The 25,141-nt window shown below is 36.8% G+C and overlaps 1 protein-coding gene and 1 non-coding gene across 4 annotated transcripts in view; both read left to right on the plus strand.

Moving 5' to 3' along the window:
• The first annotated feature begins 2,393 nt into the window (after positions 1-2,393).
• On the plus strand, positions 2,394-2,500 carry LOC130464574 (small nucleolar RNA R71). Its single transcript, XR_008924966.1, has one exon. It is a non-coding gene; the product is annotated as a small nucleolar RNA R71 (small nucleolar RNA).
• Positions 2,501-10,879: 8,379 nt separating this feature from the next.
• LOC110805647 (uncharacterized) overlaps positions 10,880-25,141 on the plus strand; it is a 28,860-nt gene continuing 14,598 nt past the window's right edge. For all 3 annotated transcript variants that reach the window (XM_022011270.2, XM_056830741.1, XM_022011269.2), the window contains exons 1-8: positions 10,880-11,036; positions 11,141-11,210; positions 12,950-13,017; positions 13,703-13,764; positions 14,062-14,143; positions 14,272-14,505; positions 24,646-24,774; positions 24,859-24,920. In XM_022011270.2, coding sequence (XP_021866962.1) covers positions 10,986-11,036; positions 11,141-11,210; positions 12,950-13,017; positions 13,703-13,764; positions 14,062-14,143; positions 14,272-14,505; positions 24,646-24,774; positions 24,859-24,920 — 758 coding nt within the window. In that variant the 5' untranslated portion in view covers positions 10,880-10,985. The remainder of the gene's footprint in view (positions 11,037-11,140; positions 11,211-12,949; positions 13,018-13,702; positions 13,765-14,061; positions 14,144-14,271; positions 14,506-24,645; positions 24,775-24,858; positions 24,921-25,141) is intronic.

Raw genomic sequence — 25,141 nt, forward strand, 5'->3', positions numbered from 1 at the left:
AACGATAAATAATATATCGGAAATATATTAAATCGCGAATACGAAGGGCATCGGAGTTGCCGGCCCGTTGAGCCAAGCACGTAAGCGTGCAAGGCCCAACGAGCCAGCAAGCTCGCGAGCAAGCAAGGCAAGCCCATTGGGCGCGAGCACGCAGCAGCAAGCAATAACGCAACAGCAGCGACGAGCGAGCAAAGCCCACGGCCCAGCTGCTCGGCGCGCGCGCTGTGGGCTTCGGCCTGCGGTGTGTCGCTGGGCGCGGACGTGTGTCCGTGTTGCTTGGCTCGCACGGCTTGCTAGCCGGCCTTGCTTCTTGCTTGGTCGGTTAGTAAGGTTAATGATATAACCTTACAACCTAGTTTCCAACACACACACAATTCATATTGCTCAAACCCTAGAGACACAGAGAACCCTAATTCTCTCTGTGCCTCCAAAGTGAGTTCCTCCCAAAAGAAAAGTATCTTGATCAATTGTCTAAGCTACGATTATCAAGACGGATCTGGTCGTGTCGGTGAACCAAGTAGAGGAACGACAAGTGGAGTTCTTTGTTCGTGTTCGTTGACAGATTATTGTGGAAAACACGCTTCGAATGTAAGTTTTCTTAATCTGTGCTTTATACATGTTTCCTGGCTTTGGGGATTGTTCCGCACATGTTATTATGTTTAACTGTATTCCCCTACACCTGGGGCATGTCTCATAGCATCAATTCCCCTCCAAGGAACTACCCACCTTATACAAGATTCAACACCAGAGAGTGCGCAACGCCACTCATCCAATGAAAGCCGACCATACACCATGCGTCGCACAGTAAACCCCTTTCTATTATACCTTTCCATGTTCTCCGGTGGTGCCACCAGCATGAGTCTCTCCATAAGCCAGACCTTGGGGAGTATTAAAAAAAAAAAGCATTTCAAACTTCAATATTCAAAATACAAGTACAAATTCAATATACAAGAAAGCTCCAGATCCTTACTTGGAGTAATACCGGACTTCCCGAACGGCAAAGAAGAGGGGTCCGACTTCAACATATCAAGGCCCAACAATGTTTCGCCAATCACGAGCGGCATTGGGTCCCGGCCACTAGCAAACTTCTCTACAATCTCTATTAGGGAGGCATCATGATTGCCAAACCCCTGTTTCGAAAAGAGGAAGCGAGCAAAGATTCAAAAACTCAAGGCCCTCAAGCGGAAAGCCTTGGGGACATCAAGCCCAGCAAAATAGGTGACAAGGAGGGACAAATCCACCCCTCTGCCATATACAACAACACTCAAAAGTGGGGGCTTCAAGCCCAAATATCTTTCAAAGCCCAAGAAAAAGTGTTCTTCAACACTAGGCATGCATGGCTCCGACATAATGGGCCACCCCAATATGGCACTAAACTCTTCGGGGAGGGGACATACCTCATTATTTCCAAAGCGGAAGACATGATGATTCGGATCTCAAGCCTCCAAAGTAGCAAGAATGAAGTGCACATCAAGCTTTACAAACCGGAAGGTGGCGAGCACCCCAAGATGCATGCCATCGAGCTCCCTTTTCTCTAATTTGCCTAACGAACCAAGCCAAGAGTTCAAGGCATTTTCAAAAGACATGGCCATTTTCTTTCTTTTCTTGAGGAAGCAGTATACAAAGAAAAGCAGGGATGGATTGATGCAAAATATGGTCCGACAAGCTCCCTATTTATACAAAAAACCGGCACTTGTGACAGTAGACCGGCGCCAGGCGCCGAGACCTGCGCCAAGCGCAGGTGCCTGCAACAGAGAACGAGGCCACCGTCCCCTTTATGACTCCAAGTACACACTCTTTAGTGCTTCGGACATCAGAGTACAACCTCAATTATTCAAGATTCCAAAGTCGCAAACCGCGCAATTTCAAGCAGTCCGAGTCAGCGCCTCGGGCCGATTTCGAGTCAATTGTTGCTCCTGTAAGATAGTAGGGGATTGTTTTTATACCCCTTATTGTATGAGTTGGATAATGGGTTATCTTATTTGTAGGCCTGGAATGCATTACATTGTTCAATAGAGCTCCTACATTCCTGCGCATAGTGACCAGACATCCCACAACTATCACAGACATTAGCAGTTTGAGCATTCATTGCAGCTACACTAACAGGTTGGGCAGATTGAGTATTTGTTGCTTGCATATTATCAAACTTATAATGTAAAGCAGTCAATTGGGAAGTTAATTGTTCTATGGAATTCAAATCATGCTTACCACCCTTGTTAGATAGGCCTCTAGAATTCCCATACTGGGCATTTTGAATGGCCATCTCCTCAATCACCTCCATAGCTCTAGTCACCTCGAGTTGCATGAATCTCCCACTGGCGGCTGAATCCAAAATAAGTCTAGACTTATTACCCAGACCATTATAAAACTGCTGAATCAAAAACCGGTCACTCAAACCATGGTGCGGGCACTCTCTCTGCAAATCCTTGAATCTCTCCCAGACCTCGAACAAACTCTCATCTGCTTGTTGAGTAATAGAAATTATCTGACCCCTCAGACGAGTTGTCTTCTCAGGTGGGAAATACTTCACATAGAATGCAAGGGCCAAAGACTCCCAATTAGTGATTTTCATGGTTGCCCGATTCAACCCATTGATCCATAACTTTGCTCTCCCACTCAGAGAGAACGGGAAAAGCATCTCCATAGTCTGCTCCGGAATCAAACCCTTTTGCTTAATGGTGGAGCAATATTGGATGAAGGACTGAATGTGAAGATTTGGATCTTCACCTACTTCCCCACCTCACTGGCATCTCTCAATCATGTTAATCAATGCAGGCTCGATCTTGAAGGTCTTGGCTGCAATAGAAGGCATGATTGCCATGGGTAGCACAGACAGACTTGGCTTAGAATAGTATGTAAGCCTTGGCTCGGGTGGTGGTAGTGTTTCGTCACCCATCTCTATCTCTGAAACTGAATCTGTATCTCAAGGAAAAAGATCGCCAATATTATGATCAGAATCAGAGTAATTCCCACATTGTGCAATGAAAGTTCTTCGTCCACGAAAGGTTCTTTCGGGCTCAGGATCGAATGAAGTAAGATTACTAGTACCTACGATCATGGGCATAGACAAAGAAACTACAAAAAAGTGTGAGATCCGGTCTCAAGGAACGGGGGTTCCTTGAGAAGTAACAAACAATAATCTAGATTAAACAATCAATAATAGAAAATAAAACTGTTTCACCGGCAACGGCGCCAAAATTTGACAGGCTTAAGTCGTATCACCTAATCAAAGATAAACCTAAAATCAATGGCTAGGTAGCAAGGGAAGTCAGGATCGAATCCACAGGGAAACAGGCGTTCTTTCTACTATTAATCAACTAATCTAGACTATTGGGAAATAAGAGTTGGTTGGTTTGTATACTAAAACTACGACAATAATTAAACAATTAAGAAATCAGACATTAAAGAATCTAGGGCATAGGTTCACCAACAAATAACAATCCAGGATGATAAACGATTAGCAATAATCAATAACGCAATTAATTAGACTAGCATGCGCTCTCGAATCGATACTAATCATAGACTTAGAATCAACGGGCTCTCGCTACGTATTAATCCTAATTCCACCTATTGACACAAGCCTAAATATCAAATTGCATCCCTTGAATCTTAACTTGATATTGCATGACTATCACAATTAAACCTGCACAAATCTAATTGCATAGTGAAATAAACCTATCAATAGGAATCAATCACAATGCCAACAATCACAATTATTCAATCATCCCTTCATAATTATTCATGGATCCCCCAAAACCCTAGAAAAGTAACTACTCGCACATAATAAAGGTAGCTAAAACAATATTAATCAATGGAGACATAATTAGAATAATTGATAAAGCAAGTAAAAGAAATTAAATTGAATAAACAAACTTTAGATTGAAATAGTACCTAAATGAAGAACAAAAGAAGAACTCAAAAGTTGGAGCTTTAAATTTATAATAAAACTAAGTGTAGAAAATTTGAGAGAAAACTAAGATAAAACTAAGTGCTAATACTAGAATAATAAGATGTCTCCTAAATATAAAAGGGCTAGTATTTATAGTTTTCCCAAAATACAAGCCAAAAACCGGAAATAAAAACGCGAAAAAGCATCAGGGGTCGGCGTCACCCGATCGGGCGGCGCTTCGCCCGATCGGGCGAACAGCTCGATAGTCGGCCCGATCGGGCCGAATTCCTCCCGATCGGGCGGTTTCGAAAAGCCCATGGCATGTCCCAGAATGACGGCCCGATCCGGACCGGGAGAAGCCCGCCAGATCGGCGCGCGTTGACGAATTCAAGGCTCTTTTATTTCGCCCGATCTTCTCACTTTTGCCCTCAGCTCAAAGGGCGATTTGCAAATGTCATCATCCTTCGCCCATATCACCGAGTCTAACTCACGGGGCTCAACCGTAAGCATCTAAGGCTCCCGAAAGTCGACGCTAGATGTCCCGAACTTCCTCGGGCTCGTGTAGTGGCCTAAATCACGGGTCTAAAAAGACCAATTTCTCACTAAGCAATCCTGAAACTCAAGGCACACTCAATAACACAGATTAGTACTAAAAACGGCTCCTAAGATCTCATTTGATGCACAAAAGTACTAAGGGACGGGGGTAAAATTCCATATAAAACACACATATCAGTTAGCAGATTTATAGAGTGGGGAAAGCAATAAAAATATAATTCACGTTACAGAAAAGCGTAGGCTTTACTGCGGTTCTCGGGAACACCTACCACTTGACTTTACTTGCTTTCCGTTTGGCCTTCAAACTTTCCGACTGACTAACTATGAGATAGGATTCTTCCAGAGTTTTGAGTATTTTGGGCTTAGGATTGTGTTTAGGTTTCTGCACCACTTCGACAGGATTCAGCGATCAGGCGGTCGTGTGGGCAGGATCTGCTTAACAATGTGTTTAATACAGCAGACACACGAATCGGGACTTAGAAAGCTTCGGTCAATACTCAAGTTTAAGCGTTTAGGGTTGGAATTGTTGTTATTTTCCGTTTTACAGAGGCCCTATTTATAGCAAAATAGGCCAGAATAAGATAAATTTTGGAAAGAGAATTTTCCAACTGAGATCTGCTGAGCCCTAGAATTTTCCAGCGCTTGGATCAAGAGCGTTGGATTATTCTAGCGCATGCATCTTGAGCGTCGGATCTATTCTGGTGATAGCTGGATAATTCTATCTTTTGCGTGATTGTATAAAAATCAAACTGTAGCTGTGGAATTAATCAGTACTGGTGGTTTGAGCGCTGGAAATTTGTGACTCTTACTCCGTGAGCGCTGGAATTTTCCAGCGCTGGTGTTTCACTTCACTTGTACTAGTCTTATCGGTTTTTTATCAAATCTTATCACGTTTTCTAACCTTCAGGAGTACCAGTTGGACTGCAACTCTTAGTCCTTACCTAATGATGAATCGTAAGGTGATTCAAACACTTAGATATTTTATCTTACATGTTTGTTATTCTAGGTAACGTTCAGGTATGGAAGTTACTATAAATAGAAGTTTCTAAAAATGGAAATGTGGCTTACGAGATCATCAGTCAGTCATGGATCGTTCGTTGCATGTTTAGGAAAGCTTAGTCAAGCAGTGTTTGGTTTCGTTGTCGAACACATCGTGTCGGGCCTAGGGACAAATGTAGGCGTCTACAACTAGAATTTTCCAGTGCACCATTATTCCATTTCAAACAAAAGGACGGGCAACTTCGCCCCATTTCTTGCCAAGTAACCACTTAACTTTGTTCCTTTTTCCTTCCCGCGGAAAAGTAACGGTACTTCAAATACTATAATTATTATAGTAGTAAGTTATTCCGATGGCCCACTAACAGGCAACTGCATTCCGAAAAACCACCGTAACCCATTTAGGTAACGGTTCTTTAAAAATTCATTTTTCAAAAAAAAAACAAAGAAAACTCTGTATTCCGAAAGTTCCGTATTCTGAAAATACCGTATTTCATATTCTGAAAATTCCGTATTCCGTATTTTGAAAATTCCGTATTTCGTATTCTGAAAATTTGTATTCCGTCATTCAATAATCCGTTATTCTGTATCCCGTTTTGAGGTTTATTCATTCCTCGTTAATAAAAATGTCAATATTCTGTATTTTGTATTCCGTATTTTGTATTCTGTATTCCGTATTTTGTATCCTGTTATCATCCCGTATTTTTTCATCATTCCATTTCCTGTATTCCGTTCTCAAAAAAATTAAGTCACGCATCTGTTTTCAAAAAACTATGTTCCACAATTTGAACGTCTTCAATGACTCAGTGAGAAGTCGATTCAAGTCAATGGATTCTCGATGACTCGTGAGGGAACTATTGACATTCCCAGTGATGACCCTTCAGTCAAATGTTATCACTCGAGGGCTCATGAAACCCTCGTTCGGACTTGGTCTTAACCAGACTATGTTCCAGACGCACTTAGTCTACCAATAATTTAATTATCGTCTTGCCAGACTCAATCAAAGTGGGGCTAACTGTAGACGCCGATATTTGTCCCTAAGCCCGATACGGTGTGTTCGATGAAGAAACCAAACACCGCTTGACTAAGCTTTCCTAAATATGCAACAAACGATCCATGTCTGACTGATAATCCCATAAACCATACTTCTATTTTTAGAAACTACTATTTACAGTAACTACTATGACTGAATGCCACCCAGAGTGGTAACCGTATAAGATAAATATCTGAGTGTTTAAGTCGCATTACGGTTTACCATTGGAAAAGGATAAGTGTTGCATCCCAACCAGTATTCTAAAAGATAAAAACCTTGAGTGAGATTCGGGTAAAACCGGATAAAGCTGGAAAAGTGAAGTAAAACACTAGGGCTAGAAAATTCTAGCGTTGGCACGCACGCGCCACAATAATTCCAGCGCACAAATCAAAGCGCCATTATTTTCTGGCGTTATAATTTGGTTCTCACCCACTCACGCAAGATAGAGTTTTAATCCAGCTGTAAAATAAACACATCTGGCGCCGACATGTGAAGCGCTAGAAAATAACAACGCTTCTGATCCAAGTGTTGGAAATTTCTAGCGCTGCACACATCTCACCAGAAAACTCACAGTTCTCAATTCTATCTTATTCTGGCCTATTTTACTATAAATAGGGCCTCTAAATTCCGGAAAATAACACACATTCCTAGCCTAAAACCCTAAACTTGAGTATTGACCGAAGCTTCTCTCTGTCTCGTATTCGTACTGTCTGCCGTCTTAACCCTCTGTTACGCAGACCCTGCCCGCACGACCACCTGAATTAGTCTGAATATTGTCGAAGTGTTGCCGAAGTCTTAACCCAATCCTTAAGCCTAAACATACAAAAACTCTGGAAGAATCCCGTCCCGCAGTCAGTCAATCATCAGAAAGTTTGAAGGCCAAGGAAAGCTAGTAAAGTCAAGTGGTAGGTGTTCCTGAGAACCGCAGTATAGCCTACACTATACTGTAACTTAAATCTATATTTTACAACTTTCACCACCGTATAAATATGTTCACTTTAATCTGCTATATTACTCACGCCTAAATCAGATAACTCTTTGACAAACCGGTTTATTGCTAAGCACCTTGAATTAACCTAAATCATTATTTTGACATCTGTTTAGTGAATATTTGTGCATTAAAATCAATCCAGAGTAGTAATGTAACATAACGCATGTACCGTCGTCGTCGCATTGAACTAGTAAGGACCGCCGCTTGGGCTAATGTTGGGCACTCCCAGTATTAATAAACATCCCCCGAATTCTCCATCTCTGCTCCACTGGATGTACGTTGAGGGATCTCTACATCAGGGATCACAAGGGAACCTATGGCCGTTGTGAGTCAAAAATGTTTGCACTCCTGGCATATCACGATAACCGGGTTTTGTCAATTTTTCTTAAATTGAATGGCGACTCCTATAGACTAGTAAAAGAGGCTAATGCCCAGAGTGAGTTCCTATTTACTTAATATGCTTGCCACGTCTAGAGGGGAAAAGTCATGCGGGCCGTATACTCTTTTAGAGGCGCCCCGTCGTGTTTTTCGACCCCCTCACACCACCATATCTTAAAATTTCCGAATTAGAGCAATCCTTAATTTTTTGATCCAATTTTTTTAGTAACTAGTTGTTGGACCGTGCGCACGATCCCCCAAGATACAAAAATTTAGTTTGCAGAAAATATTACGTAAAAAGCTAACATTTACAAATTTATGTTAAATGCTAGAAAAGCAATACTAAATTCCGATTTGCATGTAACTACTATGAAATCATATATACGTTTACAATACTTGTGTCATTGATATTGTAGCAATTTCATAAGCACCATTGATAGGAGAAACGAGAAGTGGGCGGAGGAAAGCTAGGTTAGAAAGAGTGACATGAGAAATTCGGTGGAATGAGTTATTGGGTTCCCAACAAAAGGAAGAAAGAAAAGGCGAAATAGAAAAGTGAAAAAGGAGACACATGGAAGTTATATGACAAAGGGTATAATTGTCCCTACACTATTGATAAGAATAAGACAAAAAATAAGGCACAAAATAGGGGAAAAATAGTAAGTGTAAGGATACGAACCCGATCAACTTGGTAAATGGTTGTTATTTTTAAGTCCCTAACTGCTATACTCGGGTACAACCATTAGTAGATGTACAACCCCCCCCCCCCCCCCCCCCAAAAAAACCGAAGCGCGGCTGGAATTTATTTATTTTTAAAAAAAGCTACATCACGTGCTTTCTTTTTAACAAAAAAATTGCATATAAATTTTTCAAATATCATAAAGCTCTCATTTTTGTTTTCTCTTTCCCCAAAAGTTTCTCTCTCCTCATTTTTGTTTTCTCTCTCCCCAAAAGTTTATCTCTCCTCATTTGTATGTGTTTTTTTCTTCTAATCTCGAATAACAATGTCAATCGGAGAACCCGCTTGCGTTTGAGCCGCCCTAAATGTAAACTTCATCTCTCTTCTCTCTTTTTTCCTTTTTCTGCTTTTAATTTTCTTATTTTTGTGGTTTTTTTTATTGTATTTATATGTTGATTAGAAAAATGTCTTTGATAATTCAGTAGATTTTTCCTTTTATGTTCTATGTTTGTGCAAACATCAATTTTTATGTGGTTTAGAAATTTTCTGGTTAAATCTCCATTTCTCTCTCCATTTTCTTGCACATCAATTTTTATGTGATTTAGAGCATCTTTATTGTTTGTTCTTTCTTTTGGTATTGTTTGTTCTTTCTTGTTGTACTGTTTGTTCTTTCATGTTGTTTTTTAAATTCATCATAAAATTGTTCATAATCGTTGTATTGTTTGTTCTTTCATCTGGAATTTTATATGCTTTTTTATATTGTATGTACTTTTTTGTTGAATTGTTTGTTCTTTCTTATTTATTTGTTTGTTCATAATAATCATCTGGTTAATGTTCATAATGAAATGAAGCTCTTCATTGATCTTTTATGTTTTTACAAGCGCCTATATTGTTTGTTCTTTCTTTTTGTATTGTTGTTCTTTCTTGTTGTAATGTTTGTTTTTTCATGCTGTTTTTTTAAATTCATCATAAAATTGTTCATAATTGTTTTACTGTTTTTTCTTTCTTCTGGAATTTTATTTTCTTTTTTATATCGTTTGTTCTTTTTTGTTGAATTGTTTATTCTTTCTCGTTTATTTGTTTGTTCATAATATTCATCTGGTTAATGTTCATAATGAAATTGTTCATACTTTTTGTTTTATTTGTTCATACTCCATCCGTCCCGGAATACTTGACCTGTTTTCATTATCGGGCCGTCCCTTAATACTTGACCTGTTTCTAAAAATGGAAATATTTTAACAATATTATATTATTTCTCACTCCACCCATATTAACCCACCTACCCCCTACTCCATACAAAAAATAATTAAAAATTCAACCCCTACTCTCCCCCAACCCCACCTCTTAACCCACCTCCCACTAACTACATTAAAATAATACCCCACTATCAACTACTATACCTATTAAATTAAATAAGTCAATTCAAATTCCTTAAACTCTGTGCCGGTCAAACCGGGTCGAGTATTCCGGGACGGAGGGAGTACCTTTTATATTCTTTGTTCTTTCTTGTTCTATTACTAAGCATATTTTAAACCCTTGTTCTTATTTTTTTAACCTATTTGTTTTCTTTGCATGCTCATCATTTTCAAATTAGTAAATGTTCATTTTTAAATTAGTTGTGATCATCATATCAAATTACTTACTATTTTTATTTTCAGCCTACAACAATGAGGGAATTGAAAACGTGAAAGTCAAATATTGTGTTCAAATCACACTTCATACACACATTCAAAAGTATAAGAACTCGGAACTACATCAAAAACAAGATTCAAGATTGAAGATATAGAAAAATAAGTGGATGATTTCTACCAATATATTGTAATTCAAGTACAATTACATATGTAATGCTTGAAATGTTCATTTTTTTTTGGGTAAAATATGTCATTTGACATGTTTTAATTGTTCAATACGTGTAAATATATGTTCAAAGTAATAACATAGTAATGCAATAACTATATTCATTTTAAAATTAGTAAATACTCATTTCATAATCAGTAGATAAAATTCATTTCTAAATTGGTTGAATAAATGAAGATTGCCAAATAATTAGATAAACGTTCATATTCGAATGAGTAGATAAATGTTCATTTCTAAATAAATAAATAAATGTTCATTTCCAAATAAATAAATAAATATTCATTTCCGAAATAGTAAAGGTTCATTTCCATACCAGTATATTATTGTTCATCTTAAACAACACAAAACGACGCCCGTTTTGAATGGGGTACAACCAGCTCTAGTACAGCCAAAAATTTGACCTTATTTTTAGATCGCCCAACTGGTCACAACATCTGTGGGCCGTGTTTAGTATCGTGCCTAGGCCCGGCACATTGCCAGAACAAAGAAAAGAACAATTCGATCTAATTGTCAAATAGAATGGTGTTCAAATTCCATCCACATAAAAATATTGAATATAGTCATCTTCCTGCAAACTGGGCAACCAACTTGTTTACAGTTATTAGCCATGGCTAAAGTTCTGGACTCCCATTTCTTAGCTCTGACAGCCATTGTCACTGTATTCTTCCACCCCCCTTTCTCTCTCGTAACAATTTGTTACATTGCTCTGAATTTCCTCTAAACACTAACACTTTTTTCTGGGTTTTCTTTTATTTTCTGCAGGTGTTTTATCAGTTCATTTTCTTTGTTGTTACAGCTCTTCTCAAGTTCGATAAAGTCACCGATTTTGCTGGTATTTTTTTCTTCTTGTTGCATAATTCTATAAATTTATGAATTTTTAAGGAATCAATTGTTAAATGTCAATTGTTGGTTGTGTTATTCGGTTTCCATTCATAGAATAAATGTATGGAGTGTTTATTTTGTTTATCAAGATAAAGTTGTGAAATTTGGTTAAGGTTTTGCTTAGAATGTGCGAATTTGAAAATTGAAGATTATGAAACTGACTATTGATTCATTGAATTCAAAGTGAATTAATTTTGTACTACAAAATATGGTTAAGGAAACTATATTAAGTTGTACCCTTGAGAATGCTGATGTGCATTTTACTGCCAATGAATTATCTCTTCTAGACGTACTCATGGTCGTGTTTCGGGTAGGAGTGTCTTGCAATTGTAATACATAATTGGCTATGACACTTGGTTAGGATTGTTCATATGTAGACAACAAGACATGTATACCCATTGAGAATTATGCTTTGTGATGATTAAATTGTTGTTCCATACGAGTAATGGCTAGGGGAGATGAAGTGTTGCGGAAAGGGAAGGAAATTGTGTTCTTGTTTACTACTCCACTAGTGTATTATAATGCTGTTCTCATCATTGTCTGCATTCAAGTTTTATATTAATCGTGCATTGGTTATATAGAACCTTTTACTCTGCAAGTCTATGTAATGAAATGTGATTACTAACGGAACATTAATATAGAAGTATTTTTTACGACCTCCATTGATGTCCATATGTGGTATTGAGTACACTCATAATTCTTCTTCTTTTCCCTATCATAGTCGAGACTCGATATGTTGCAGTAAAAGTTACTCTCTCCAAATCTAAATAATAGGTCACATTTGATTAAAGGTCACTAAAGGAATTGGGTTTGAGTAGTATGTCTTTTCAAATTTTTTACTTCTGCACCGTACCAATGTTGTCTTTCTTTGGAATTCTAGTTATGCATATCACTTGCATTATGTTGGTTATAAAGATTTGGAGGGAGGGGGGACGGGAAAGTGAGGTATACATTTTCCCTTATTTAGATAAGTCACAGGGGAAGGGTAGGGAAGGGAATTGGGTGGATCCATTTTTGCTCCCCCTTTAATAAATCAAATCCCTCCATAATGGAAACTCACTCCTTGCCTCCTATCACCTCCATTTATCTACCCTCTTTTCCTCCCCTCCGAACAAAGTGTAAGGGTAATAGGGTGAATACAACATTTAACTAACTAAAGTTAGAAAGGGGCTTATTATGTAGGATGGTTTTAAATAAATTTGTGGCCCTTTTTTTAAGGGCGATGGGATTACTTTCGTTTCTTTTGATTGGCTTTGTGAAATGTTAGAAGTACGGTTTCCCGACCTTCCCCTTTTGTCTGTCTTGAAGGAGGGGTACTTGTCAGATTGATACAATTAGCTACTTTGCCTATGTAATGTTCTTTTCCACCATATGTATTTTGTAGAACTACAAATTTTAGCATTGCTGGTGTGTAGAAGTTAGTTAAGGCAGCCTTTGATTTGATTTTTCTAATAATGGTTGCATTTGACTGAAAATTATGTCTGGGCAGTTGCTTGTGATGACTGACTGAGCAGATACGTCATCAGTATCCTGTCTGAAGTTCTGTTAATCCTTCAATGAATTTGGAGGAGTTCTTTATTAGTATATCTATTTATTTTCTTTCTAGAAAACTTACTTAGAAGGCGCTATAGCATAAGTTCTTTGCCGCTGTTCACCTGTTCATGTAACTCTATGTAATGCTTGTCTCAGGGAGCACAAACTTTATCATACTTGCTGTATTGACCTTTGTCGTCAAAGCATCATGGAATTTTAGACAGGTAATTGTTACTCTTCCTGAAATTCTTTGTTACATTGCATATGCAGTCCTTCCAGTCCATATGGCTATCTTCCTTGTATAGTTCTGTCTTTATAGCATTTTCTGTCTCTTGTTTTCCTTGTCTTTTGACTTTGATCCTCTAGAATGTCATAAAACAGCCTTTTGTGATACCGTTTACAAGTCTTCAATGTTATCAGCTTAATTTGTTTTTCCTTCACAGCGACAGAGGTATTTAGTTATTATTCCTCTCTGTAGCTTATCAGAAGCAAGTCATAGCTCTTGCACCATCTACTTCCAACTTTCAAAAATTTAGACATTCAACTCACTGATGCCTTACCTAAGATATTGTAACATACACCATACTACCACATCTAACATGGGGTAGAATGAACCCCCTTAGTCTGCAATAGGCTAATCCAAATAATAAAGACACCAAAGACCACACCAGGAGATTCATCTGCAATAATCTATGACTTATTAGGTGTAAGACAACTATTCACTTCTTGTTTAATTTCCAGTCCTAAGAGAGGAGATTGGAAAAGCCAATAAACTAGCAATTGAAGCTAGGAAGAATGCGTTTATTTTCCTCTGTTGGGAGTTTGGTGTTTTACATTCGGTTGAAGCCTGTCAAAAATGCATTTTTGTGTGTGTGATTTTTCTGATGTGTAGCTTCATCTGTTCTCCAGGTAGTTTTGACTTTGCTTGTGGTAATATGGGGTCTACGTCTTGGGTTATTCCTTTTGATGAGGTATGAACTAAAGTATTGATCCTAGGCCATATTCTGTACTGTATGTATTTTATTGTATAGGTGAGTTTGTGTTCTTGAAGCAGGCCTGGCTTTCTCTGTCCAAGTGTACAGTAAAATTAGTATTTAGTGTTGCTTTTCCTATGACAAATATGACCAGATGTCAAGCAAGAAGTACTTGCATTTCTCAATTATCGAATCTATGTCCGGTCTTCTCTTCTTGAAGAAATTAATTTGTTCATTTGATTATACAACAATAGATACGGTTCTTAATTTTGACTTGGTCGAGCTTCGTATCAGGATTATGCAGTGGGGAGAGGACCGTCGATTCGATGAGATGCGTGCAAATCTGGGGAAACTAGCAGTATTCTGGATCTTCCAGGTTTCTGCGACTTTTTTTATGTTTGTGATTGTTACCTGTGAGCCATTCCTGATTTTATCATAGTTTTCTTTTCCATTTGAGAATTCCTGCAATCTAATTGTCAAAAATCTTCAAACGAATGGTATCAGGCTGTGTGGGTATGGACTGTGAGCTTACCAGTGACAGTTGTCAATGCTAGTGACAGGAATCCATCATTTCAAGCAGCCGATATAATTGGGTGGATTATGTGGTCCATAGGTTTTTCTCTTGAAGCTACAGCTGACCAGCAGAAACTGGCATTCAAAAGCTCACCAGGAAGTAGAGGAAAATGGTGTGATGTTGGAGTTTGGAAGTATACCCGTCATCCAAACTACTTTGGAGAGGTTAGTGTTGCTTTTATTGTATAGAACTACAGATGACTAATCTTAGCATATGCAATTTTATTATTTTACTTGTGAAACATAACTAGCCTTTCACTTGACACTCCCCTTCTTTTGCATGCCTAAATGCTTGACCTGTTTCCTGATCTGTGTAAATAACGTATCCGAGTTTTTGGTGGCTGCAAACTCTTGATGCACCACTACAGTTAAAACAGGATTTATCGCCACACAGTTTTCTAGTGAGTATAAGCAGAGTTGCGTCTAGGAAACTGCAAGGTCTGTGAGCTACATCAGTTGCAATACCTTAGCAGTTCCTTTGCCCCCTGAATTTTTCTTTGTGCTCAATTCATTCAGTTGAACTATCTTAAATGTGTGAATTTATAGAACAATCACAACCTATTATCAAATTCAAAGGTTAGCACTAGAAGGATTGGCTGGAGAGAGTGGTAAGCTGTATGCAATGTCATGCTGTAATATATATCATAAAGCCATAAGTGAGAACGACCTAATGAGGTCTCCACAATTTATGACTTTATTTACTTCAATAAGATCTAGTTGCACCTACTATGACATAGAGAGTGTCTACACTCACCATTATGAGGCATCATCATGTGCTGCATAGTACAAACGTCACTTATTATTATCTACAATGCTTTTAGTTAGATCACATAACCAGAGGTGGCCCTTGTGGCTGTGGAACTGTTACATATCAATGATAGAAATACACCAGGTGCTGTACAATGTTCCAGGACATGATCCAATAACTAAGCCCAAACATCTAGAAGAGAATGATAAAGGAGAATAAGTAGAGAATTTTACTTAAAGCTCTATTACCTATTAATAAATCGTATTATTTCTTAAAGAACATTCATAATTTGCACCAATATGTTGTTGTTGGGAGAAACGTTTTTCCTGGTTGCATCATGAGGCTACTCAAATGGACTTCTTGAAGATCTTGGCCTTTTGTCTGAGAAATTATTGTGAGTGGTTTTTGATGTGTACTTCAATTATAGCCAACTACGATAGAAAAGCAAAGTTGTATCTTATTGTGGCGACTGATGGGTCTTGTATGCATCAGTAATGACTAGATTGACTAGATGGATACCATTTTGGTGAGTGCCCAAGTGGAATGCATGAATTTTTTTGAGACCAACAAAAGTAAATACTTCCTCCGATTCTTTATTGTTGCAATATACCCCTCTACACGATATTTAAGAAAGTGGTACTTGAGTGGGGCCACAACCACTTTAGTCACATTACTTACTTCATTTTAGGTGTAAAATTGTAACTTTGGTAAAAAATGTTTCTATTTTAGGTGTGTTGCAACTATTAGGGACATTTCCATTTTAGGGAGATGTTGCAACTATATAGAAATGGAGGAAGTACATATTATGAGGCAAAGAAATATGTTGCAGTTTCTATATATGAGTGGCTTTACTGGAATTACTTGTACCAATAGTTGCCTTCCAATTTAGCTGAAGACATTGGAGAGCAAGCAGGTGCAAAGCCACTGAAACAAATTTGTAACTATAGGTTAACAAATACACATTTATACATTGATCTATTTATGAATTAACCTCCACCATAACACACCTTTCCTTCGTTAAGTAGTGTTTAAGGAGTTAATCCTTTCAAGATCATGACAAGTACCTCGCCCGTACTTGTCACTGGCTACGAGCGTCTTAGGCGAATCTCTCCGCATACTTACTCCGAAGGTGGCTGCTTTGGAAGATAAGGCTTATTGCGGATATTGGTTGTCTTCGCTCTTGGAAAAATCAAAGCTTAAGTGCTCACTAGCACTTTGCTTGGTGCGAGTTGCTCATTTCATGTGCGGTCTGGTCTACTAGGCTATTCGACGACTAGCGTCGCACCTAGGTATAGTCGACCCCTTAAATCGGTGTCGACTAAAATAACCGTTACAAACCTCCCCAACTTAAAGAAAATTGACGTCCTCGTCAGGTTCATCCACTAAGGGTTGCGAAGGTAGCACCCAATGTGCTCTTTGCAACTTCCTCCGTCGTTTATCGATGTATGACCTTTTTCCAAGGCTTGGTTCGTCACTTCTTCCAGAGTACAAATCGTACTCCTCGACATTATAGTCTTAGCAGCCATTGACACTCGGTCTGACTAGAGATAAAACGCTGTTGTTCCTTTGAGTGAGTCCTTACTCACGAAATGGTAGGAGCCTGTTTGTTGTTTGCTTGAATCTATCCTTCATGCATCGAACATACCTCGACCAAGCAGTTTGGAGTAACCCACAACTATGCTGTCGAGATGGTAGGTTTTATTCAATAATTAACGGGACTGCCCAGCCATGGAAGCGCATGAAGTACACCTTCAAGTTAACGAGACCAGACTACACGCCCTTTACTCTCTTGGCTTGTTTTGCTTATGTCTGAGGGAAAAACCCTGGACCATCCCAACTTTAACATAGGTTTAGATGCGTCCTGGGTCCTTAGTGTTAAATTCACAAGCTTTTTGCCTTTGAAGTCGACCAAACACTATGTCCTGATTTAAGCGAATTAAAAACGACAACATAAGCCAATATATAACTGCGAATTCCAACATTAAGTAAACTATTAATTTGAGTACATAACGTATTACAACCAGCAAGAAAATCTTGAAAACCAAATCAAATTAAACAAGACAACAACTAAAATAAGAAGTAAAATGTTAAGCAATCCATATGCTTACAATCATACAGCTCAAACGGGTGGAAGCGACACCTCCTCTTTTCTGAAGGAGTAGGAGAGGAAGGGGTGTACTCCGGAGATCCTGGAGTATAATCTTCATCACAAAAGACATAGCCGAAAATGAAGCATACCCATATGGGAGAAGTCAAAGCACAAGTATTTAATCTTGTGCATAGCCCATCATGGATAGGCTAGAAATCACGAGGAGTGTTCTGGACCATCATCTTGTTAGATGCACCGCAAGAACAATGATGGGTTATGCCATTTGTAATGGCCTTGATGCGCGTGAATAACTATGGGTTGGAAATAGAAGCGGCTTTTAAGGATCCTAGTAAATTTTTATTCTACTTTTTGAAGACGTTTCTTAGTGTAACCATTTAGAGGTTATATAGTCATGCTTTTTGCAAACTTACTGTGCGCCTGTAAGAGTTCAATGTTGCAATTTTATGATTTTAGGCTGAGAGAAAGATAAGTAAACACTAATAATAGAAATAGTAAAAACAACATAAAGTTTAAGGAGTAGGATAAATTGAATTTCCGACCTCTCTTATTTTAGTATTGAAATTTATTATATATATTGTAATGAATGTATCAACTTATATAATAGCAATATAACAAAATAATATAATATATAACAAAATAATATATATCATTCTCTATTAATTCATTAAGCAATTCAACCCCATCTTTCTCGTATTCTCAACAATGCCAAGGAAATTCAGAGAAACGAGGAAACCAAAGAGGGTATCGGCATGGAAGAGGTCGTGGTACCTAAAATTTTGGTTGTGGTCGAGGAAGAAGTCGCGGGCAATACCAAAATTATCAACAAAGGTCAAATAATGTTGTATTTGTGGTAAGTCTGGCGATCAATCATGTGAATGCTATCATAAAAGTAAGAGATGTCGCAATCCAAATCATTCCCAAAAAGATTGGTGGCATCAAAATGGTAACAATACAAGCGAAAGCGAAGCAAATATTACCACAAATGGAGAAGGTGATGAACAACCATTTCTTATGTGTATGGATGCACGAATAATTATGATAATATGTGGTTTTTGGATAGTGGATGCAGTAACCACATGACAGAAAATAAAAATTTGTTTGTCAAATTGGACACGAATGCTACTAATCAAGTCACTTTAGGTGATGGTAAAAAGGAAAATGTGGAAGGAAAATGGGATATTGATGTGAATGGAAAATCAAATGATACACAATACATATTTGATGTTCTTTATGTACCAAATTTGGCACATAATCTTCTTAGTGTCGGGCAACTAGTCCAAAGAGGATACTCAGAAAATTTCAATACGGGAGAATGCATGATCTTCGACAAGAAATCTGGTACAACGTTGGCAAAAGTACAAATGGTTGGAAAATAAAGTATTTCCAATTCACTTGCCATAAATAAGAAAGTGGTGTTGCAAGCAAATGCTATGGATGAGTCTTATCTATGGAATTTACGGTACGGGCATTTGAACCAAAAAGGATGACACCTATTATAACAAAAAGTCATGGTGGTGAGATTTCCACTTATTGATAGAAATCTTCAAGTTTGTGAAGGATGTATATATGGCAAAATGCATGTCTGCCATTTCCAAAGAATTCATGGAGAGCCAAAGCTCCTCTTGAATTAGTTCATGCAGATATATTAGGCCCCACAAGAAATCCTTCCCTGCATAACAAGAGGTATTTTTGTTATTTGTTGATGTTTACACTCGTATGATGTGGATATATTTTGTCGATCAAAAGTCAGATGCTTTCAATGTTTTTTGTTCAATTTAATCTAGTTGAAAGGCAAAGTGGATATATGACCAAAACATTGAGAACTGATAGAGGGGGTAAATTTATATATAAGCCTTTCTCGGAGCACTGTAGAGATGAAGGTATAAAAAATGACAATTGACTGTCTCAAGAACACCTCAACAAAATGGTGTAGCCAAAAGAAAGAATTGCACAATTGCTGAAATGGCTAGAAGCATGATGGAAGAAAAAGGATTCCCTAAAAATTTATGGGCCGAAACACTAAATACAACTATTTACATACTCAAATGTTCTCCAACTAAAGAAGTTCGTAACAAGACTCCTTATGAAGCTTGGAACAGTAGAAAATGTGTTATTAGCAATTTGAGAATCTTTGGAAGCATTGCATATGCCTTGAATAAAGATCAAGGTAAAAATAAGGTTGATCCCAAAGGAAGAAAATATCTTTTTGTGGGATACAATTATGAATCAAAAGGCTATCGTCTCTTAGATCTCGAAGCTAAGAAACTAATAGTCTCTAGATATCTTATATTTGATGAATATGCAAAATGGAAATGGGATGATGAAACAGTTCAAACAAAGTAAATATCCCTACACAAGAAGAGAAACATCATCGTCTCCGATCTCGAATCAACCAGGAAGAGTACGAAAGATACCTTATTTAGATGATTACTAGTCTTATATATACGCTATGCGCACGAGATTATATAAAAAATAAAAATTGCGTTATGAAAACTAATCACAATAATAATATGTTAGAAAATTGTTCAAAAAGTTCATATGAATAAAAATTAGATATAATAATCTCTAGATAAGAAAAGTATTTACATAGTGAAACAATGTAACACACGTATTATATGACGAAAAATCTAAATTGTAGTACTAAAGTAAAGAAAATTAACATATAAATAATGTGTTTCACTTTTCTTTTTTTCTCGCAATGTACTTAGCTAATCACATGTTTTCTGCTCAATTAATTTGCAACACATAACTAACATTATAGGATTATTCTGAATTTAAATCTTCAATCGGTGGAGACCTATAAAAAAAGCTATGTTTTCGAAGATTTGAGAGTACTTTTCTTTGACCTGATTGCGTCCTAAGCTGCATATAAAGTAGAAATTTCCTTTAATTTAAATACATACAATAGGGCTGGAACCTATTAAAGTACTAATTTTAATTATATTAGTACCCAATCAACCTAAAATATGTGTGCAAGGTCATGTAGTATTACCACTTTTATCAAACATGATAAGTCGAATCAATAACCTATAAATCTCTAGAACTTCACATATTATTTTACCAACAACAAACTATCAAATTTATCTCAAAATGGCAATAATATATCTCAAAATAAAAAATGAAAAATAGTACTCCCTCCATTCCTTTTTGATGTTCTTGTTTCCATAAATAGCGTTCCTATTTGATCTTAATAAAAATAGTATTACTTTAATAAAATTATCTTCTATCTTCTTCATTTCTTTATTACTTTCTCTTACACCCAATCATTACAAGATTCCATTTTCTTATTTTCCACCCCAAACTCCAAATAGGAACATCAAAAAGGAATGGAGGGAGTACGAAAATAACCTACCATTTTTAATTAGGACGTCTTGAACATCAAATACAAAAATAAAAAACACAAATTGAATAGTAATGATTAATTTCTAAAAAATAAACCTATTTCCCGAAAATAAAGAAAATTTGTGATTAATTACCCGTGGAGACCACCATTAACAGAATCAATTTTTTTTAACCCATTTCATAAACTCCAGATTATCCAACGACCTCCCTCTTATGAGTTGTTAACTTCTATATGTTGAATTCAACATCTCAAAAAATAAATTAACCAAAGAAAACAACATTATGACCGGATTCGGGTCAATTTACATATAAGAATAGTATTTTTAGATCAAAGGGAGTAGCTCATAATCAGCCAAATCATGTGTTAGAAAACAACCAAGCATAAACAAATTACAATTCACATTCTTATGAAACATAAAATTATCAACAGTTTGGTAACAATTCTAATCCAAGCTTAAGCACCCCCTCCACCTTTAACATCACCGAAGAGAGAGAATATAAGAACTCAATTCAATCCAATGAACCCCATGTCGATTTGTACATCCTCCTCCTCTTCATCATCAAGCTCGATAAAATCATGGGTCGTTCATGGTTTAGTGTTAGTAGCGGCGGCTGCCGCTACGATTGGTGCTCACACTTCTACCTCCGCCGATCTCGGAAGTTTCTTTCGCGGGTCATCGGAAATATACCCGCTCGTTTCGCTTCCTCTCGGTTTCAGGGCAAACCCAAATGGTAAATGTTGATTAAAGAATCAAATTAAGAAATGCCCAGGTAAAATGTGTGTATGATACCCTCTAATTTGACCTAAGAAATGACTTAAAGATGAAGCCCATATTTCAGAAATGAATGGAATTGTGTGTCTTGCATTGATGTTAATCACAGAATATGTACAACGTACATTGCTTGATGGAAGCCTGATTTCTAGGAGTATCTTTGACAACTAATATACAAGAGTATAATTAGCTAGCTAATATAGGTAAGTATTTACTGTGAATGATTTACATAATAAAATCAAAGATTATATAGCTAATGTAGGTAATTATTTGCTGTGATTGATTTTCAGTTTTTAAAATCGAAAATTAATCAGTTTTTTAAAATAATCAATAATCAGATTTACAGTAATATGTAAGTTTGAAATATGAGGGTATATTAGTCTTTTTGATTGGGGACACCAAAAGTGGGATTACCGAAATGCCTCTCCCCTCCTCCCTTATGTAATAAAGAATCTTTGACAACTAATATACATGAGTATAATTAGCTAGCTAATATAGGTAATTATTTACCGTGATTGATTTACATGATAAAATCAAAGATTATAGCTAATATAGCTAATTATTTTCCGTGATTGATTTTCAGTTTTTAAAATCAATAATTAATCAGTTTTTTAAAATAATAAATAATCAGATTTACAGCAATATGTAAGTGTGAAATATGAGAGTATATTTGTATTTTTGATTGGGGACACCAAAAGTGGGATTCCAAGATGGGAATATTCAAAAGCACAAAGCAAGGCTTGTTGTTAAAGGCTATGCTCAAAATCCCGGAGTTGATTTCAATGAGACATTTGCTCCAGTAGCTCGTATTGAAACAATTAGAACGGTGTTAGCCATAGCTGCACAAAAAGAATTTTTTTTGTATAGCTTGATGTGAAATCAACATATCTTAATGGAGTGCGAGAAGAAGAAGTGTATGTGGAACAACCACAAGGTTATGAAATTTCATGGCAAGAAAAAAAAGTTTATCGTTTGCAAAAAGCTCTCTATCGACTAAAGCAAGCTCCAAGAGCATGGAATAGTAGAATTGACAGGTGTTTTATGAAAAATGGATTAAAAGAATGTCCAAGTGAACCATCATTCTATATTAAAGAAAACAATGATGGACAATTTCTCATTGTTTGTCTTTATATTGATGATCTTATCTACACTGGAAATGATATGAAACTCAATAATGAGTTCAAAGAGTCCATGATGCAAGACTTCGAAATGATTGACTTGAGACTTGTGAAGTACTTTCTTGAAATCCAAGTAAAGCAGACTAAGGGAGAAATTTTCTTTAATCAAGAAAAATATACAAGGGATATTCTCAAGGAATTTCATATGGAGAATTGCAAACATGTGATTTTCCTACGGCATTGAATGAAAAATTAAGTCAAGATGATGGAGCTAAGAAAGTCGATGGTAACATATACAGAAGTTTAGTATGTTCTCTACTACACTTAACTCATATGAGGCATGACATAGCTCAAGCAGTGAATATGGCATCAAGATTTATGAATAATCCTAAAATTTTATTTTGGAAGAGGGTTTTACGTTATCTTCAAGGAACTAAGAAAATAGGCATACGGTACCGAATTGAAGAAAATGATGAATTAATTGATTATACAATAGTGACTTGGCTGGATCAATAGATGATCGTAAGAGCACATCATCTTACATTTTTAATTTAGGCACTAAGATAATATCATGGCATCAGAAGAAACAACAAAATGTAGCACTTGTATCAGTAGAAGCTAAATATAGCAACATGTGAAGCGGTTTGGTTAAGAAGAATTTTAAAAGATTTGGTACTAAGCAAGATAACCCAACAACAATATTTTGCGACAATATGTCGGCAATTGCTATGAAGAAGAATCCAGTGTTTCATGCTAGAAGTAAACATATTGAGATTCGACATCACTTTATACGTGACTTAGTGGCTGACGAAGAAATAAGACTTGAGTTTATTAATACAAATGATCAGCCAACAAATATGCTTACCAAACCAATAATCATGGAAAAATTCGAATAGTTCAAGACTATGGTAAACATTGCAAATTAACAGGGGAATTTGTGAGAGATTAATTTTGCAATGTTATGATCTTTTACAAAACAGAAAAAGAAAAAACTCCCTCCGTTCTTATATATTAGTCATGTTTTGACTTTTCAACTCGTTTCAACTCAATATTTAAAGTAAATATCTCCAAATACGTAAATTAAAAAAATATAAAAATTTGATATTGTTAAACTACACATTAAGACGAACAAAATAAGATCTCACATGAATATGTTTTGAAGTACATATTGGAAAGAAATTAGAATATTCTCTTCAATTGTGAATAGTGTCAAGATTCCAAATGGGACTAATATTCGAGAACAGCGGGAGTATATAAGTTCAACCGTTATGTTTTCATCTCACCCACTCCATTCTCACTCCCTTTACGGCTTTAGGCTCCGTTTGTTTCCTTTGTTTGTTTTGGTAAGGGGTGGAAAACAATTTTCCTAAAAGTTGAAAATAGTTCTCCCAAGGTGGAAAACATTTTCCTTTTGTAAGGAAGAAATGCCACAGTTTCCTCTCCATTCCCTTATATCCCTTTTCTTCTCCTCCGATCCATCATCGCCTTCCCACTTCCATTTCTTTTTTCTCTATAACTTTTCTTGTAAGGAAATAAACAAAATAACTATTTTACAATTGTGTTATGTATTGAAAGTTATTTTCTTTGGAAACTCATTTCCATTGAAAATGTTTTCCTTAAAACAAACAGAGCCTTAACTCAATTTTAACCATGAAGCTGATAGTAAGAGACATAGCAATACCATATAAGGTTTATATGGTTTTATAGTTTGAAGCCACTGAAACAAAATCATACTAAAAAACTTAAGACTCAATTTTCACCTTGGCTGCAGCTTTATGTATGCATCTCATATTCGCCTGTTGCGGATGATATGTTTGCAAACAGTACCCTTTGCCTAGATTTGCCAAATTCATTTACTTTCTCTTCTACGGTTCTCCTAAAAGAATATTTACTCCCTCTGTCCCCCATTAAACTTCCTATTTCTCATGAGCACATGTTTTTAGGATAAAATTGTAGTGGGTTGTATTGAATGATCGAAGTTAAATAAAAAATAAAGTAGTGGGGATAGTGTAATGTCTTTAGCAGAGGTGAGGGAAAGTGGGGAAGTAAGAAAATAATTTATTTTGTTGACCCACTCAAAATGAGAGATTGGGGTGGACATTTTGTGAGAAATGGGAATTTGAATGGGGGGCGGAAGGGGTATAAACTATTGCTTCTGGAAATTATGTTGCTCTGCTTATGTCCTTTCTTACAAATGTACTTGAATTCTGGCAGATATTTCTTTGGTGGGGAATTTTTATCAGTTCGATACCAGTTCTAGTTGGTGCTGAATGGCTTGTTGTCCTTGGACCAGTATTCCTCACACTGCTGCTCCTATTTGTCAGCGGAATACCACTGCTTGAGGTTAGCTTTCAGCGTTGTTGTTACTTCTACTCGTAGTATTGTTTTGGAAGACCATTTACCAAATGTTCCCACTATGTGCAACAGGCTTCAGCAGATAAGAAATTTGGCAGTGTGGATGATTACAGACTGTACAAAAAAGTTACCAGGTTATTATTGTTATTTTTTAATCTTCAGCTTCTTCTCCATGCACTGATGTATATGCTTGGGAAATTCCCTGTTATATTGCAATTATATCAAATGGTACCACTGAGATTGCTTCAATGATTCTGACTTCTTAAAACTTTCAAAATGGCTTTTGAAAGATAATTTAAACAGACCGATTTAGTGGAGTTGATAAGGCCATAACCATTAACCCTCATGGCCAAGG

This window comes from Spinacia oleracea, chromosome 6, assembly GCF_020520425.1.
Source record: "Spinacia oleracea cultivar Varoflay chromosome 6, BTI_SOV_V1, whole genome shotgun sequence".
NCBI classification, from domain to species: domain Eukaryota; kingdom Viridiplantae; phylum Streptophyta; class Magnoliopsida; order Caryophyllales; family Amaranthaceae; genus Spinacia; species Spinacia oleracea.